Source organism: Octopus bimaculoides, chromosome 23, assembly GCF_046866305.1.
Source record: "Octopus bimaculoides isolate indiv1 chromosome 23, ASM4686630v1, whole genome shotgun sequence".
NCBI classification, from domain to species: domain Eukaryota; kingdom Metazoa; phylum Mollusca; class Cephalopoda; order Octopoda; family Octopodidae; genus Octopus; species Octopus bimaculoides.
This window is the reverse complement of record NC_142950.1, coordinates 38,761,272-38,781,511: the sequence shown is the minus strand read 5'-3', so window position 1 is coordinate 38,781,511 and position 20,240 is coordinate 38,761,272. Positions and strand designations below refer to the sequence as shown.

Below are 20,240 nucleotides of genomic sequence, written 5' to 3'. Positions count from 1 at the left end.
TTATCACAACCTACAAAACATGTTATTTACTTGTTGCTACTTCAATCTGCTTAACACAGCAATATCAGACGTACAAAAGTTTTACTTGTAACGATGTCAAACGTTGTGAATGAACATGTAGAAGAGAAAGCAGCGAAACGTATGAATTGACACAAAACGGGCATCGAACGAAGTTGTTAGGGCTTTGAGCTGCGTTAATTGTAAAAATACTTGCATGGAACATTAGCTGAAAGTGAAACTTGGAAGTAACGCAATAACAAATCTTGTTAAATATATCTTTGTTGAATATCTGTGATTATAGCTTTGATTAGTAACGCTTTAAAATACAACACCGCTTTGTAATAACATGCTAATTGCTATACCTGGGCAATATTGCTCAAATATTCTTTCTTTCAGATTCGACAGTTCGTTGAAGTCAGTCACAATAAACATGTTTTCGTCAACAGGCAACGAGGAAATCTGGCTCAATTCTGTAGTGTCACTTAGACCAATACCAATAGCATATATGTGGATGCCATCCTCTCTGGCTTTCACTGCTTCTGGAATAGTGTCGTAAGCATTGACGTTCGATACGCCGTCGGTGAGCAGTATGGCAATATTGGGAACGGATGGCCTGTCACCGTTCTCTGTCGTGAACATTACTGTCCGCATGGTGTTAAGCCCGCCGTAAGTGTTTGTACTGCCGTAAACATATGGAATTTGGAGAACTGCATCGATTACTTCTTGCTTTGTTTGGAAAGCATTCAAATGGAATTGGATTTTCACGTCTGAACTGTAAAGGACTGCACCGATTCGAACATTGCCATTGTCAATGGAAGCAGCGGACACAAAATCAACAATGAAATTTAGCATTTTCTTGAAGTTTTCTTTTTGGACACTAGTTGATGAGTCCAAAATGAAGATGATGTCAGATTCTGCAGCGCCACATCCACCTGCAGAACATTAGGATAACTTATCACTTATCGAATAATCCACTGCTAGCACATAAATCTACATTTCTATTCTGAAACTATCTCAACGAAGCACCACCACAACTTTACACAACATGTATGTCATATGAATATGCGCAAAAACAAACATGGGAAAACATTAAGCAAAGCAAACTGCTTCCTCACACCTATCCGAAAACTCGTACACGACGATGTATAGAGAATTTCAAACAATACGTGACAGAAACGAACAGAACAACAACAAAGTACTTTCACTTTAGAAAACACGACCTTCAACCCAGCAGCAACAACTCCACGTAAATAATATTCCATGATGACAAAACATAAACAAAATACACACAATATGTATTAAGGATTTCGACAGGAATAGCTTTTACAGCAACAAACTTCCGAACATTCAATTCGAAAGTCCAAACTAGTCAACTTGCACAAAGCGAAAACAAAATACAAGAAACACGAAAAACGTATATGGCAAAAAGAAAAAGCTAAGAATCTATACATATATAGACAACAGCATCCAATTTTACTGATAATCAACAGAATTCATCTCGATGATGACACTCTCTCACACGTAAACGTGGACACATAACAAAATCAAGCGCTCATATACAACACTGTATTAACGAAGAAAATGTGGAGCAGTACAAGAGCCTTACCCTTTGTTGGTAGTGTAATGGCAGGTGCTGGAGTTTTCTCCACAACTGCGAGAAATAAAAGTAATATTTACATTTCCATGCGCAAACACGTGTTATCAGGTCTACTTTCAACGCACACACACGCAAACAATACACTTTACCCTACTTTACACTTATCTTCCAATAAATAGCGAGAATTAATGATTCTAACAAATCACTGCAAAAATGCATTCTGAAAAATTTGTACACCATTTAATAACAATTTCATCTATGCACAGAATTAATCATTTCTACCTGCGTATCGATGCCCGATTGAAAACCTTCGCTAAATAATGGTATCAAATGTGATAGGAATAAGGGTGATGTCAGCGCACACCGCTACTACAATACCAAAAAATAGTTTGCGTTAATGTCTCACCTCTCTTTCTTGTCGTCTCAATTATAGGTGTCCTTCTAGTTGGTTCTGGTTGACCTCCTTCCAACGAAAAATAATCCCAGAATTTAGTAAGGTCAACTCTCATATAGATATGGAATACAATTTTATTGCACTTGCACGCTTCTTAATATTGAAATGCACTTACGTACATCTGTTTATCTATCTCACTAGCTATCATTCTGCCCACATCTTTATCCAAGTAGATATTCATATATCAACATGTATATACGCTAATATATAAATGCACGTATATATATATAGAAGTCAAAACGTATGTACTTACACATACATGAGCATTTATACTGGCCGTATATATACATATATAGGCATAAACATGCATAAGCACACAAATATACACATATATCTTTATATACGCATGTTCTATGTGTACTCATCCATACATATAGACAACACGCGTATATAACTATAACTTCATAGCTGTAGAATGAAATTTCTCGGTAGGAAATAGTGCATTAGATCACAGTTTTCTCAGTGTTAATCAATTCACAAATACATATATGTACGAAGTTTCACGCAATAACATATGCACTCAATACAAAGTACACTTCTCTAAGTTTTAGGTAAATTTAGAAAATTCCGCATAATAACCCTCAATCGGAATTCTATGAATGAAATGTTAGTTTCCCTTGAAAACTGTGCAAAGATTATGTATATTAGATAAGCAATGGAAAAAAAAAAATGAAGCGCAACCTCATCCATAAAGCTTTCTTTTTTTGTTATTAAATACATACCGAAACATACGAATGTAGATATTTTCTAAATTAATGAGCAAATTACAACACATACTTGCAAATAACTTTCTATAATATCTGGCGGTTCGAGAAGCTTTCATCCAGTAATATATGTTAGATTCCAAAGCGCGATTTAAAATATTGTTGAAACAATTGTAATTACTGCTAGTGTAGTAAATACATATTAGGGGACAATACAGGGAAATGTTTTGCATATCTTGAGGTTTAGATGAAACAAGATCATAGACTGAATATCAAATGGATAAAGAATAAGATGATTGTAAGAAAAAGTAGGAAATGGACAGCCAGTTGACAGCATTAGTATGTTAACTACATTATTTTAAGGAAGACAGTATATTCCAAATTCTCTTGTAATACATACTGATATTAGTAGTGCAAATTCTAGAGGAAACTTATCACAACCTACAAAACATGTTATTTACTTGTTGCTACTTCAATCTGCTTAACACAGCAACATCAGACATACAAAAGTTTTACTTGTAACGATGTCAAACGTTGTGAATGAACATGTAGAAGAGAAAGCAGCGAAACGTATGAATTGACACAAAACGGGCATCGAACGAAGTTGTTAGGGCTTTGAGCAGCGTTAATTGTAAAAATACTTGCATGGAACATTAGCTGAAAGTCAAACTTGGAAGTAACGCAATAACAAATCTTGTTAAATATATCTTTGTTGAATATCTGTGATTATAGCTTTGATTAGTAACGCTTTAAAATACAACACCGCTTTGTAATAACATGCTAATTGCTATACCTGGGCAATATTGCTCAAATATTCTTTCTTTCAGATTCGACAGTTCGTTGAAGTCAGTCACAATAAACATGTTTTCGTCAACAGGCAACGAGGAAATCTGGCTCAATTCTGTAGTGTCACTTAGACCAATACCAATAGCATATATGTGGATGCCATCCTCTCTGGCTTTCACTGCTTCTGGAATAGTGTCGTAAGCATTGACGTTCGATACGCCGTCGGTGAGCAGTATGGCAATATTGGGAACGGATGGCCTGTCACCGTTCTCTGTCGTGAACATTACTGTCCGCATGGTGTTAAGCCCGCCGTAAGTGTTTGTACTGCCGTAAACATATGGAATTTGGAGAACTGCATCGATTACTTCTTGCTTTGTTTGGAAAGCATTCAAATGGAATTGGATTTTCACGTCTGAACTGTAAAGGACTGCACCGATTCGAACATTGCCATTGTCAATGGAAGCAGCGGACACAAAATCAACAATGAAATTTAGCATTTTCTTGAAGTTTTCTTTTTGGACACTAGTTGATGAGTCCAAAATGAAGATGATGTCAGATTCTGCAGCGCCACATTCACCTGCAGAACATTAGGATAACTTATCACTTATCGAATAATCCACTGCTAGCACATAAATCTACATTTCTATTCTGAAAATATCTCAACGAAGCACCACCACAACTTTACACAACATGTATGTCATATGAATATGCGCAAAAACAAACATGGGAAAACATTAAGCAAAGCAAACTGCTTCCTCACACCTATCCGAAAACTCGTACACGACGATGTATCGAGAATTTCAAACAATACGTGACAGAAACGAACAGAACAACAACAAAGTACTTTCACTTTAGAAAACACGACCTTCAACCCAGCAGCAACAACTCCACGTAAATAATATTCCATGATGACAAAACATAAACAAAATACACACAATATGTATTAAGGATTTCGACAGGAATAGCTTTTACAGCAACAAACTTCCGAACATTCAATTCGAAAGTCCAAACTAGTCAACTTGCACAAAGCGAAAACAAAATACAAGAAACACGAAAAACGTATATGGCAAAAAGAAAAAGCTAAGAATCTATACATATATAGACAACAGCATCCAATTTTACTGATAATCAACAGAATTCATCTCGATGATGACACTCTCTCACACGTAAACGTGGACACATAACAAAAACAAGCGCTCATATACAACACTGTATTAACGAAGAAAATGTGGAGCAGTACAAGAGGCTTACCCTTTGTTGGTAGTGTAATGGCAGGTGCTGGAGTTTTCTCCACAACTGCGAGAAATAAAAGTAATATTTACATTTCCATGCGCAAACACGTGTTATCAGGTCTACTTTCAACGCACACACACGCAAACAATACACTTTACCCTACTTTACACTTATCTTCCAATAAATAGCGAGAATTAATGATTCTAACAAATCACTGCAAAAATGCATTCTGAAAAATTTGTACACCATTTAATAACAATTTCATCTATGCACAGAATTAATCATTTCTACCTGCGTATCGATGCCCGATTGAAAACCTTCGCTAAATAATGGTATCAAATGTGATAGGAATAAGGGTGATGTCAGCGCACACCGCTACTACAATACCAAAAAATAGTTTGCGTTAATGTCTCACCTCTCTTTCTTGTCGTCTCAATTATAGGTGTCCTTCTAGTTGGTTCTGGTTGACCTCCTTCCAACGAAAAATAATCCCAGAATTTAGTAAGGTCAACTCTCATATAGATATGGAATACAATTTTATTGCACTTGCACGCTTCTTAATATTGAAATGCACTTACGTACATCTGTTTATCTATCTCACTAGCTATCATTCTGCCCACATCTTTATCCAAGTAGATATACATATATCAACATGTATATACGCCAATATATAAATGCACGTATATATATATAGAAGTCAAAACGTATGTACTTACACATACATGAGCATTTATACTGGCCGTATATATACATATATAGGCATAAACATGCATAAGCACACAAATATACACATATATCTTTATATACGCTTGTTCTATGTGTACTCATCCATACATATAGACAACACGCGTATATAACTATAACTTCATAGCTGTAGAATGAAATTTCTCGGTAGGAAATAGTGCATTAGATCACAGTTTTCTCAGTGTTAATCAATTCACAAATACATATATGTACGAAGTTTCACGCAATAACATATGCACTCAATACAAAGTACACTTCTCTAAGTTTTAGGTAAATTTAGAAAATTCCGCATAATATCCCTCAATCGGAATTCTATGAATGAAATGTTAGTTTCCCTTCAAAACTGTGCAAAGAATAATGTATATTAGATAAGCAATGGAAAAAAAAAAAATGAAGCGCAACCTCATCCATAAAGCTTTCTTTTTTTGTTATTAAATACATACCGAAACATACGAATGTAGATATTTTCTAAATTAATGAGCAAATTACAACACATACTTGCAAATAACTTTCTATAATATCTGGCGGTTCGAGAAGCTTTCATCCAGTAATATATGTTAGATTCCAAAGCGCGATTTAAAATATTGTTGAAACAATTGTAATTACTGCTAGTGTAGTAAATACATATTAGGGGACAATACAGGGAAATGTTTTGCATATCTTGAGGTTTAGATGAAACAAGATCATAGACTGAATATCAAATGGATAAAGAATAAGATGATTGTAAGAAAAAGTAGGAAATGGACAGCCAGTTGACAGCATTAGTATGTTAACTACATTATTTTAAGGAAGACAGTATATTCCAAATTCTCTTGTAATACATACTGATATTAGTAGTGCAAATTCTAGAGGAAACTTATCACAACCTACAAAACATGTTATTTACTTGTTGCTACTTCAATCTGCTTAACACAGCAACATCAGACATACAAAAGTTTTACTTGTAACGATGTCAAACGTTGTGAATGAACATGTAGAAGAGAAAGCAGCGAAACGTATGAATTGACACAAAACGGGCATCGAACGAAGTTGTTAGGGCTTTGAGCAGCGTTAATTGTAAAAATACTTGCATGGAACATTAGCTGAAAGTCAAACTTGGAAGTAACGCAATAACAAATCTTGTTAAATATATCTTTGTTGAATATCTGTGATTATAGCTTTGATTAGTAACGCTTTAAAATACAACACCGCTTTGTAATAACATGCTAATTGCTATACCTGGGCAATATTGCTCAAATATTCTTTCTTTCAGATTCGACAGTTCGTTGAAGTCAGTCACAATAAACATGTTTTCGTCAACAGGCAACGAGGAAATCTGGCTCAATTCTGTAGTGTCACTTAGACCAATACCAATAGCATATATGTGGATGCCATCCTCTCTGGCTTTCACTGCTTCTGGAATAGTGTCGTAAGCATTGACGTTCGATACGCCGTCGGTGAGCAGTATGGCAATATTGGGAACGGATGGCCTGTCACCGTTCTCTGTCGTGAACATTACTGTCCGCATGGTGTTAAGCCCGCCGTAAGTGTTTGTACTGCCGTAAACATATGGAATTTGGAGAACTGCATCGATTACTTCTTGCTTTGTTTGGAAAGCATTCAAATGGAATTGGATTTTCACGTCTGAACTGTAAAGGACTGCACCGATTCGAACATTGCCATTGTCAATGGAAGCAGCGGACACAAAATCAACAATGAAATTTAGCATTTTCTTGAAGTTTTCTTTTTGGACACTAGTTGATGAGTCCAAAATGAAGATGATGTCAGATTCTGCAGCGCCACATTCACCTGCAGAACATTAGGATAACTTATCACTTATCGAATAATCCACTGCTAGCACATAAATCTACATTTCTATTCTGAAAATATCTCAACGAAGCACCACCACAACTTTACACAACATGTATGTCATATGAATATGCGCAAAAACAAACATGGGAAAACATTAAGCAAAGCAAACTGCTTCCTCACACCTATCCGAAAACTCGTACACGACGATGTATCGAGAATTTCAAACAATACGTGACAGAAACGAACAGAACAACAACAAAGTACTTTCACTTTAGAAAACACGACCTTCAACCCAGCAGCAACAACTCCACGTAAATAATATTCCATGATGACAAAACATAAACAAAATACACACAATATGTATTAAGGATTTCGACAGGAATAGCTTTTACAGCAACAAACTTCCGAACATTCAATTCGAAAGTCCAAACTAGTCAACTTGCACAAAGCGAAAACAAAATACAAGAAACACGAAAAACGTAAATGGCAAAAAGAAAAAGCTAAGAATCTATACATATATAGACAACAGCATCCAATTTTACTGATAATCAACAGAATTCATCTCGATGATGACACTCTCTCACACGTAAACGTGGACACATAACAAAATCAAGCGTTCATATACAACACTGTATTAACGAAGAAAATGTGGAGCAGTACAAGAGCCTTACCCTTTGTTGGTAGTGTAATGGCAGGTGCTGGAGTTTTCTCCACAACTGCGAGAAATAAAAGTAATATTTACATTTCCATGCGCAAACACGTGTTATCAGGTCTACTTTCAACGCACACACACGCAAACAATACACTTTACCCTACTTTACACTTATCTTCCAATAAATAGCGAGAATTAATGATTCTAACAAATCACTGCAAAAATGCATTCTGAAAAATTTGTACACCATTTAATAACAATTTCATCTATGCACAGAATTAATCATTTCTACCTGCGTATCGATGCCCGATTGAAAACCTTCGCTAAATAATGGTATCAAATGTGATGGGAATAAGGGTGATGTCAGCGCACACCGCTACTACAATACCAAAAAATAGTTTGCGTTAATGTCTCACCTCTCTTTCTTGTCGTCTCAATTATAGGTGTCCTTCTAGTTGGTTCTGGTTGACCTCCTTCCAACGAAAAATAATCCCAGAATTTAGTAAGGTCAACTCTCATATAGATATGGAATACAATTTTATTGCACTTGCACGCTTCTTAATATTGAAATGCACTTACGTACATCTGTTTATCTATCTCACTAGCTATCATTCTGCCCACATCTTTATCCAAGTAGATATACATATATCAACATGTATATACGCCAATATATAAATGCACGTATATATATATATATAAGTCAAAACGTATGTACTTACACATACATGAGCATATATACTGGCCGTATATATACATATATAGGCATAAACATGCATACGCACACAAATATACACATATATCTTTATATACGCATGTCCTATGTGTACTCATCTATACATATAGACAACACGCGTATATAACAATAACTTCATAGCTGTAGAATGAAATTTCTCGGTAGGAAATAGTGCATTAGATCACAGTTTTCTCAGTGTTAATCAATTCACAAATACATATTTGTACGAAGTTTCACGCAATAACATATGCACACAATACAAAGTACACTTCTCTAAGTTTTAGGTAAATTTAGAAAATTCCGCATAATATCCCTCAATCGAAATTCTATGAATGAAATGTTAGTTTCCCTTCAAAACTGTGCAAAGAATAATGTATATTAGATAAGCAATGGAAAAAAAAAAATGAAGCGCAACCTCATCCATAAAGCTTTCTTTTTTTGTTATTAAATACATACCGAAACATACGAATGTAGATATTTTCTAAATTAATGAGCAAATTACAACACATACTTGCAAATAACTTTCTATAATATCTGGCGGTTCGAGAAGCTTTCATCCAGTAATATATGTTAGATTCCAAAGCGCGATTTAAAATATTCTTGAAACAATTGTAATTACTGCTAGTGTAGTAAATACATATTAGGGGACAATACAGGGAAATGTTTTGCATATCTTGAGGTTTAGATGAAACAAGATCATAGACTGAATATCAAATGGATAAAGAATAAGATGATTGTAAGAAAAAGTAGGAAATGGACAGCCAGTTGACAGCATTAGTATGTTAACTACATTATTTTAAGGAAGACAGTGTATTCCAAATTCTCTTGTAATACATACTGATATTAGTAGTGCAAATTCTAGAGGAAACTTATCACAACCTACAAGACATGTTATTTACTTGTTGCTACTTCAATCTGCTTAACACAGCAACATCAGACGTACAAAAGTTTTACTTGTAACGATGTCAAACGTTGTGAATGAACATGTAGAAGAGAATGCAGCGAAACGTATGAATTGACACAAAACGGGCATCGAACGAAGTTGTTAGGGCTTTGAGCAGCGTTAATTGTAAAAATACTTGCATGGAACATTAGCTGAAAGTGAAACTTGGAAGTAACGCAATAACAAATCTTGTTAAATATATCTTTGTTGAATATCTGTGATTATAGCTTTGATTAGTAACGCTTTAAAATACAACACCGCTTTGTAATAACATGCTAATTGCTATACCTGGGCAATATTGCTCAAATATTCTTTCTTTCAGATTCGACAGTTCGTTGAAGTCAGTCAGAATAAACATGTTTTCGTCAACAGGCAACGAGGAAATCTGGCTCAATTCTGTAGTGTCACTTAGACCAATACCAATAGCATATATGTGGATGCCATCCTCTCTGGCTTTCACTGCTTCTGGAATAGTGTCGTAAGCATTGACGTTCGATACGCCGTCGGTGAGCAGTATGGCAATATTGGGAACGGATGGCCTGTCACCGTTCTCTGTCGTGAACATTACTGTCCGCATGGTGTTAAGCCCGCCGTAAGTGTTTGTACTGCCGTAAACATATGGAATTTGGAGAACTGCATCGATTACTTCTTGCTTTGTTTGGAAAGCATTCAAATGGAATTGGATTTTCACGTCTGAACTGTAAAGGACTGCACCGATTCGAACATTGCCATTGTCAATGGAAGCAGCGGACACAAAATCAACAATGAAATTTAGCATTTTCTTGAAGTTTTCTTTTTGGACACTAGTTGATGAGTCCAAAATGAAGATGATGTCAGATTCTGCAGCGCCACATTCACCTGCAGAACATTAGGATAACTTATCACTTATCGAATAATCCACTGCTAGCACATAAATCTACATTTCTATTCTGAAACTATCTCAACGAAGCACCACCACAACTTTACACAACATGTATGTCATATGAATATGCGCAAAAACAAACATGGGAAAACATTAAGCAAAGCAAACTGCTTCCTCACACCTATCCGAAAACTCGTACACGACGATGTATCGAGAATTTCAAACAATACGTGACAGAAACGAACAGAACAACAACAAAGTACTTTCACTTTAGAAAACACGACCTTCAACCCAGCAGCAACAACTCCACGTAAATAATATTCCATGACGACAAAACATAAACAAAATACACACAATATGTATTAAGGATTTCGACAGGAATAGCTTTTACAGCAACAAACTTCCGAACATTCAATTCGAAAGTCCAAACTAGTCAACTTGCACAAAACGAAAACAAAATACAAGAAACACGAAAAACGTATATGGCAAAAAGAAAAAGCTAAGAATCTATACATATATAGACAGCAGCATCGAATTTTGCTGATAATCAACAGAATTCATCTCGATGATGACACTCTCTCACACGTAAACGTGGACACATATCAACATCAAGCGCTCATATACAACACTGTATTAACGAAGAAAATGTGGAGCAGTACAAGAGCCTTACCCTTTGTTGGTAGTGTAATGGCAGGTGCTGGAGTTTTCTCCACAACTGCGAGAAATAAAAGTAATATTTACATTTCCATGCGCAAACACGTGTTATCAGGTCTACTTTCAACGCACACACACGCAAACAATACACTTTACCCTACTTTACACTTATCTTCCAATAAATAGCGAGAATTAATGATTCTAACAAATCACTGCAAAAATGCATTCTGAAAAATTTGTACACCATTTAATAACAATTTCATCTATGCACAGAATTAATCATTTCTACCTGCGTATCGATGCCCGATTGAAAACCTTCGCTAAATAATGGTATCAAATGTGATAGGAATAAGGGTGATGTCAGCGCACACCGCTACTACAATACCAAAAAATAGTTTGCGTTAATGTCTCACCTCTCTTTCTTGTCGTCTCAATTATAGGTGTCCTTCTAGTTGGTTCTGGTTGACCTCCTTCCAACGAAAAATAATCCCAGAATTTAGTAAGGTCAACTCTCATATAGATATGGAATACAATTTTATTGCACTTGCACGCTTCTTAATATTGAAATGCACTTACGTACATCTGTTTATCTATCTCACTAGCTATCATTCTGCCCACATCTTTATCCAAGTAGATATACATATATCAACATGTATATACGCCAATATATAAATGCACGTATATATATATAGAAGTCAAAACGTATGTACTTACACATACATGAGCATTTATACTGGCCGTATATATACATATATAGGCATAAACATGCATAAGCACACAAATATACACATATATCTTTATATACGCTTGTTCTATGTGTACTCATCCATACATATAGACAACACGCGTATATAACTATAACTTCATAGCTGTAGAATGAAATTTCTCGGTAGGAAATAGTGCATTAGATCACAGTTTTCTCAGTGTTAATCAATTCACAAATACATATATGTACGAAGTTTCACGCAATAACATATGCACTCAATACAAAGTACACTTCTCTAAGTTTTAGGTAAATTTAGAAAATTCCGCATAATATCCCTCAATCGGAATTCTATGAATGAAATGTTAGTTTCCCTTCAAAACTGTGCAAAGAATAATGTATATTAGATAAGCAATGGAAAAAAAAAAAATGAAGCGCAACCTCATCCATAAAGCTTTCTTTTTTTGTTATTAAATACATACCGAAACATACGAATGTAGATATTTTCTAAATTAATGAGCAAATTACAACACATACTTGCAAATAACTTTCTATAATATCTGGTGGTTCGAGAAGCTTTCATCCAGTAATATATGTTAGATTCCAAAGCGCGATTTAAAATATTGTTGAAACAATTGTAATTACTGCTAGTGTAGTAAATACATATTAGGGGACAATACAGGGAAATGTTTTGCATATCTTGAGGTTCAGATGAAACAAGATCATAGACTGAATATCAAATGGATAAAGAATAAGATGATTGTAAGAAAAAGTATGAAATGGTCAGCCAGTTGACAGCATTAGTATGTTAACTACATTATTTTAAGGAAGACAGTGTATTCCAAATTCTCTTGTAATACATACTGATATTAGTAGTGCAAATTCTAGAGGAAACTTATCACAACCTACAAAACATGTTATTTACTTGTTGCTACTTCAATCTGCTTAACACAGCAACATCAGACGTACAAAAGTTTTACTTGTAACGATGTCAAACGTTGTGAATGAACATGTAGAAGAGAAAGCAGCGAAACGTATGAATTGACACAAAACGGGCATCGAACGAAGTTGTTAGGGCTTTGAGCAGCGTTAATTGTAAAAATACTTGCATGGAACATTAGCTGAAAGTGAAACTTGGAAGTAATGCAATAACAAATCTTGTTAAATATATCTTTGTTGAATATCTGTGATTATAGCTTTGATTAGTAACGCTTTAAAATACAACACCGCTTTGTAATAACATGCTAATTGCTATACCTGGGCAATATTGCTCAAATATTCTTTCTTTCAAATTCGACAGTTCGTTGAAGTCAGTCACAATAAACATGTTTTCGTCAACAGGCAACGAGGAAATCTGGCTCAATTCTGTAGTGTCACTTAGACCAATACCAATAGCATATATGTGGATGCCATCCTCTCTGGCTTTCACTGCTTCTGGAATAGTGTCGTAAGCATTGACGTTCGATACGCCGTCGGTGAGCAGTATGGCAATATTGGGAACGGATGGCCTGTCACCGTTCTCTGTCGTGAACATTACTGTCCGCATGGTGTTAAGCCCGCCGTAAGTGTTTGTACTGCCGTAAACATATGGAATTTGGAGAACTGCATCGATTACTTCTTGCTTTGTTTGGAAAGCATTCAAATGGAATTGGATTTTCACGTCTGAACTGTAAAGGACTGCACCGATTCGAACATTGCCATTGTCAATGGAAGCAGCGGACACAAAATCAACAATGAAATTTAGCATTTTCTTGAAGTTTTCTTTTTGGACACTAGTTGATGAGTCCAAAATGAAGATGATGTCAGATTCTGCAGCGCCACATTCACCTGCAGAACATTAGGATAACTTATCACTTATCGAATAATCCACTGCTAGCACATAAATCTACATTTCTATTCTGAAACTATCTCAACGAAGCACCACCACAACTTTACACAACATGTATGTCATATGAATATGCGCAAAAACAAACATGGGAAAACATTAAGCAAAGCAAACAGCTTTTTCACACCTATCCGAAAACTCGTACACGACGATGTATCGAGAATTTCAAACAATACGTGACAGGAACGAACAGAACAACAAAGTACATTCACTTTAGAAAACACGACCTTCAACCCAGCAGCAACAACTCCACGTAAATAATATTCCATGATGACAAAACATAAACAAAATACAAACAATATGCATTAAGAATTTCGACAGGAATAGATTTTACAGCAACAAACTTCCGAACATTCACTTCGAAAGTCCAAACTAGTCAACTTGCACAAAACGAAAACAAGATACAAGAAACACGAAAAACGTATATGGCAAAAAGAAAAAGCTAAGAATCTATACATATATAGACAACAGCATCGAATTTTGCTGATAATCAACAGAATTCATCTCGATGATGACACTCTCTCACACGTAAACGTGGACACATATCAAAATCAAGCGCTCATATACAACACTGTATTAACGAAGAAGATGTGGAGCAGTACAAGAGCCTTACCCTTTGTTGGTAGTGTAATGGCAGGTGCTGGAGTTTTCTCCACAACTGCGAGAAATAAAAGTAATATTTACATTTCCATGCGCAAACACGTGTTATCAGGTCTACTTTCAATGCGCACACACGCAAACAATACTATTACCCAGCATTAAACTTCTCTACCAATAAATTTGCGAGAGTTAACGAGTGTGATAAATCACTGAATAAATGCTATGTGGAAATTCGTACACCATTTTATGACAGTTTCATCTATGCACAAAGTTAATCTTTGGTACGTTCGTAATGATGCCCAATTGAGAAGCATCGCTAAACAATAATATCAAACGTTATAGGAGTAAGGTTTATGTAAGCACACACCGTTACTAAAATACAACATAGTTTGTGTTAATGTCTCACCTCTCTTTGTTCTCCTGTCTCTTATAGGTGTCCTTTTAGTTCGTTCTTGTTGACCTCCTTCCAACGAAAAATAATCCCAAAATTTAGTATGATCAACTATCATATACTTGTTGATTACAACTTTATTGCTTTCGTACACTCCAAATATTTAAACCTAGTAATGTACATCCGTTTATCAATCTAACTAGCTATCACTCTGCCCAGACCCTTATCCAAGTAAACATACATCTATCTACATGTATATATGCCAATATATTAATGCACATATATATACACAAGTGAAAACATATGCACTTAGACATTTAAATATATTTATACACTACATATGCATTTATACTGGCAATATATACATACATATATAAGGATAAACATGCATGAACATACAACTATATACATATTCATTATATCTGTATGTTTTATACGTATCCATGTATACATACAGTCAACAAACGTATATAACATGATAGTTGTAGGATGAAATTTGTCTCATGACAATAACGTATTAGATCACATTTTTCAGAGTGTTAATCAATTCCCAAATCAACACATGTATGAAGCTTTACACAATAACATAAAAAATCAATACGACGCACACTTCTGTAAGTTTTAGGTAAATTGAGATGATTCGGAGTAATATCCATTAATTAAAATTCTATGAATGAAATGTTAGTTTCCCTTCAAAACTATGCAAAGAATAATGTATATTATATAAGCAATGGAAAAAAAAAATGAAGCGCAACCTCATCCATAAAGCTTTCTTTTTTTGTTATTAAATACATACCGAAACATACGAATGTAGATATTTTCTAAATTAATGAGCAAATTACTACACATCCTTGCAAATAACTTTCTATAATATCTGGCCATTCTAGAAGCTTTCATTCGCTAAAGTATGTTAGATTCCAAAGCGCGATTTAAAATATTATTGAAACAATTATAATTACTGCTAGTGTAGTAAATACATATTAGGGGACAATACAGGGAAATGTTTTGCATATCTTGAGGTTTAGATGAAACAAGATCATAGACTGAATATCAAATGGATAAAGAATAAGATGATTGTAAGAAAAAGTAGGAAATGGACAGCCAGTTGACAGCATTAGTATGTTAACTACATTATTTTAAGGAAGACAGTGTATTCCAAATTCTCTTGTAATACATACTGATATTAGTAGTGCGAATTCTAGAGGAAACTTATCACAACCTACAAGACATGTTATTTACTTGTTGCTACTTCAATCTGCTTAACACAGCAACATCAGACGTACAAAAGTTTTACTTGTAACGATGTCAAACGTTGTGAATGAACATGTAGAAGAGAAAGCAGCGAAATGTATGAATTGACACAAAACGGGCATCGAACGAAGTTGTTAGGGCTTTGAGCAGCGTTAATTGTAAAAATACTTGCATAGAACATTAGCTGAAAGTGAAACTTGGAAGTAACGCAATAACAAATCTTGTTAAATATATCTTTGTTGAATATCTGTGATTATAGCTTTGATTAGTAACGCTTTAAAATACAACACCGCTTTGTAATAACATGCTAATTGCTATACCTGGGCAATATTGCTCAAATATTCTTTCTTTCAGATTCGACAGTTCGTTGAAGTCAGTCACAATAAACATGTTTTCGTCAACAGGCAACGAGGAAATCTGGCTCAATTCTGTAGTGTCACTTAGACCAATACCAATAGCATATATGTGGATGCCATCCTCTCTGGCTTTCACTGCTTCTGGAATAGTGTCGTAAGCATTGACGTTCGATACGCCGTCGGTGAGCAGTATGGCAATATTGGGAACGGATGGCCTGTCACCGTTCTCTGTCGTGAACATTACTGTCCGCATGGTGTTAAGCCCGCCGTAAGTGTTTGTACTGCCGTAGACATATGGAATTTGGAGAACTGCATCGATTACTTCTTGCTTTGTTTGGAAAGCATTCAAATGGAATTGGATTTTCACGTCTGAACTGTAAAGGACTGCACCGATTCGAACATTGCCATTGTCAATGGAAGCAGCAGACACAAAATCAACAATGAAATTAAGCATTTTCTGGAAGTTTTCTTTTTGGACACTAGTTGATGAGTCCAAAATGAAGATGATGTCAGATTCTACAGCGCCACATTCACCTGCAGAACATTAGGATAACTTATCACTTATCGAATAATCCACTGCTAGCACATAAATCTACATTTCTATTCCGAAACTCTCTCAACGAAGCCACACAACAACTTTACACCATATTTATTTCATATGGCTATGTAAAAAAATCAAACATGGCAAACAGTTTCCTCTCCCCTATCTGAAAACTCGTATAGAACGAAGTTTTGAGAATTTCAAACAATATATGACAGGAAGAAGCAGAACAACAACAAAGTACTTTCACTTTAGAAAACACAACTTTTAAACTAGTAGCAATAACTCCAGGGTAAATAATATTCCATGATGACAAAACAAAAACAAAATACACACAATATAAATGATGAATGGAACAGGAATATTTTATACAGCAACAAACTTCCAAACGTTCACTTCGAAAGTCCAAACTAGTCAACTTGCACAAAACGAAAACAAAATACAAGAAACACGAAAAACGCATATGGCAAAAAGAAAAAGCTAAGAATCTATACATATATAGACAACAGCATAGAATTTTGCTGATAATCAACAGAATTCATCTCGATGATGACACTCTCTCACACGTAAACGTGGACACATAACAAAATCAAGTGCTCATATACAACACTGTATTAACGAAGAAGATGTGGAGCAGTACAAGAGCCTTACCCTTTGTTGGTAGTGTAATGGCAGGTGCTGGAGTTTTCTCCACAGCTGTGAGAAATAAAAGTAATATTTACATTTCCATGTGCAAACATGTGTTGTTAGGTTTACTTTGAATGCGCACATGCAAAAAATACACTTCACCACCAATAAATAGTGAGAATTGATGATTGTAATAAATCATTGACAAAATACATTCTCATAATATATACTCCATTTAATAAATATTTTATCAAAACACAGAGTTAATCTTTGCTAACTCATGGTTGATGCACAATTGAAAAACTTCGCTAAATAATGATATAAAAAAATGATAGGAATAAGACTGATGTCATCACATACAGGTACTAAAATACAATATAGTTCATGTTAACATCTCACCTCTCTTTCTTGTAGTCTCACTTATAGGTGTCATGCTGGTTGACCTCCTTCCAACAAAAAATAATCCCAAAATTTAGTAAGGTCAACTCTCATATAGATATGTAATACAATTTCATTGCTCTCGTACACTCTAAATATGTACATCTATTTATCTCTCTAACTAGCTATCACTCTGCCCACACCTTTATCCAAGTGGACATCCATCTATCTACATATATATACGGAAATATATTAATGCACATATATATATATATATATATATATATATATATATATATATATACAAGTGAAAGTGTATATACTTACACATTTGAAGATACTTATACTCTACATATTCATTTTTACTGCCAATATGTATATGCATATATAGTTGAAATTTACAGAAAAACAAAAGATGAAGAAACGTGTATAAGCAAGAAGGTGTATTATTTTGACGCTCGGGAAGGTGGCAAAGTCTTTTACATGAAGAACAACAAAGTACTTTTACTTTATTCTCTTCAGAAAACACCACCTTCAATCCTGTAGCAACAATTCCACGGAAAATCATATTCCATATTGACAGAAAAACAGTAAAATCACACTACATATATGAAGAATTTGCAGGGATGCAACATTGAACAAGTATAATATTCACTCCGAGAAACTTTCAAATGTTCATTTCAAAGGTCCAAAGCAGACAACTTGCGTGAAATGCAAAGAAAATATGAGAAATACGCAAAACGTATATAGCAAAGGCATAACGATAAAAATTTATACATATATAGACAATAGTAATGAATTTTGCTGATAATCAATATAATTCACTTCGATGATGGAACCTTCTTGTATGTAAATGTGTACACCCTTCAACAACTTGCACACATATATATCTGCATCATTGTATCAACGTACCATGGTTTCACCTGTTAAAACTACATAAGTAAATATCTGCAGGATCATTAGCATAGTCTGTCGATTTAAAATATAATTTCCAGAACTAGACACACGACATCCACCCGAAAGGAAGCACGTGTAGAGTTCTACAAATTACATTCAGTGTATCTTTTCAAATGTCTTCAATCTGGCGCGCTAAGTCCTTCTGCTATTAATAAATTTTTGCAGCTAATTTACCGGTTTGAGAATATCTATTCTCAAACCGGTAAATTAACTGCAAAAATTTACCGGTTTGAGAATAGATATTCTCAAACCAGTAAATTAGCTGCAAAAATTTATTAACTGCAGAATTATTTCCGGACTTAGCGCACCAGATTGAAGGCATTTGAAAAGATACACTGAATGTAATTTGTAGAACTCTACACGTGCTTCCTTTCGGGTGGACGTCGTGCGTCTAGTTCTGGAAATTATATTTTAAATCGACAGACTACGCTAATGATCCTGCAGATATTTATTTATGTAAATTTTAACAGGTGAAACCATGGTACGTAGGTTAATCGTTTTTTTTATTTAGTATTTTTTCATTTGTCTTGCCCTTTTACAGTCTGTTGTGTCGCTGAATTTTTACTGAGAACATTTTTTTCGTGGTTAGATGATTCGGCATCTATTTCTAGCATATAGGAGTCCACTTTTGCTGGTCATTTCTCTTATTTTTGTATGTAATATAATTTTAACCTTCGGATTTTTTTAATATGCTAGACCACTGGTTTTAATTGATTAATATCAATCTCTACCCTCATTAATAAATTTATATCTCTATATAAATAGACATTTATCTATCTAGATACATATACCTCTATATATCAATGCATATATGCACATATGAAAACATATGTACGTACACACGTAAATATATTTATGCATAAATATGCATTTACATTGCCAATACATATATTTGGTTAAGGAATAATTCATGAGCATTTTATTTCAAATTTTAAAATGAATGCAGAAAAAAAATGTATTGGCAAAATGTTTCATGTTATTTAAAAGGGAAGTTTTATTCCTCTACAAGACAGTGTTAGCTTCTTTTCAAAAGTATGCAAGGAATAACATACATTAGATAAGTGGAAATTGGTAAGATTTCATCTTTAACTTTAATGAATGTCATAAGCAGTGTATGCAGATAACAGTAGAATCCAAAATTATTTCAAAGCATATAACGTAAATAAATCAAATGGATCCTAATCCATTTAAATTTTCTATTATTATTACTAGATATGCATATGATGCTATGTCTTTTCATCCAGCGTCACTTTGTCAAATGTCTTTTCATCCACATCTTTTGTTCTGATGTCTTTTTGTCGGATGATTTTTTTTGTCCAATGACTTTCTGTTCAATTTTAAATAGACACTTTATTAAACAAGGTAAACTATCTCTAATGATATATTTATAGAACTATA

At 34.5% G+C, this 20,240-nt stretch overlaps 1 protein-coding gene across 1 annotated transcript in view; it reads right to left on the bottom strand.

Moving 5' to 3' along the window:
* LOC149131366 (collagen alpha-3(VI) chain-like) overlaps window positions 1-18,453 on the bottom strand; it is a gene marked incomplete at its 3' end in the record, with an annotated part of 48,209 nt that extends 29,756 nt beyond the window's left edge. The window contains exons 1-17 of the mRNA XM_089340221.1: window positions 18,369-18,453; window positions 17,532-17,576; window positions 16,304-16,873; window positions 14,748-14,804; window positions 14,355-14,399; window positions 13,114-13,683; window positions 11,567-11,623; window positions 11,170-11,214; window positions 9,926-10,495; window positions 7,981-8,025; window positions 6,737-7,306; window positions 5,190-5,246; window positions 4,793-4,837; window positions 3,549-4,118; window positions 2,004-2,060; window positions 1,607-1,651; window positions 363-932 (exon numbers count right to left, since the gene is read on the bottom strand). Coding sequence (XP_089196347.1) covers window positions 363-932; window positions 1,607-1,651; window positions 2,004-2,060; window positions 3,549-4,118; window positions 4,793-4,837; window positions 5,190-5,246; window positions 6,737-7,306; window positions 7,981-8,025; window positions 9,926-10,495; window positions 11,170-11,214; window positions 11,567-11,623; window positions 13,114-13,683; window positions 14,355-14,399; window positions 14,748-14,804; window positions 16,304-16,873; window positions 17,532-17,576; window positions 18,369-18,453 — 4,003 coding nt within the window. The remainder of the gene's footprint in view (window positions 1-362; window positions 933-1,606; window positions 1,652-2,003; window positions 2,061-3,548; window positions 4,119-4,792; window positions 4,838-5,189; window positions 5,247-6,736; window positions 7,307-7,980; window positions 8,026-9,925; window positions 10,496-11,169; window positions 11,215-11,566; window positions 11,624-13,113; window positions 13,684-14,354; window positions 14,400-14,747; window positions 14,805-16,303; window positions 16,874-17,531; window positions 17,577-18,368) is intronic.
* Window positions 18,454-20,240: the final 1,787 nt, after the last annotated feature.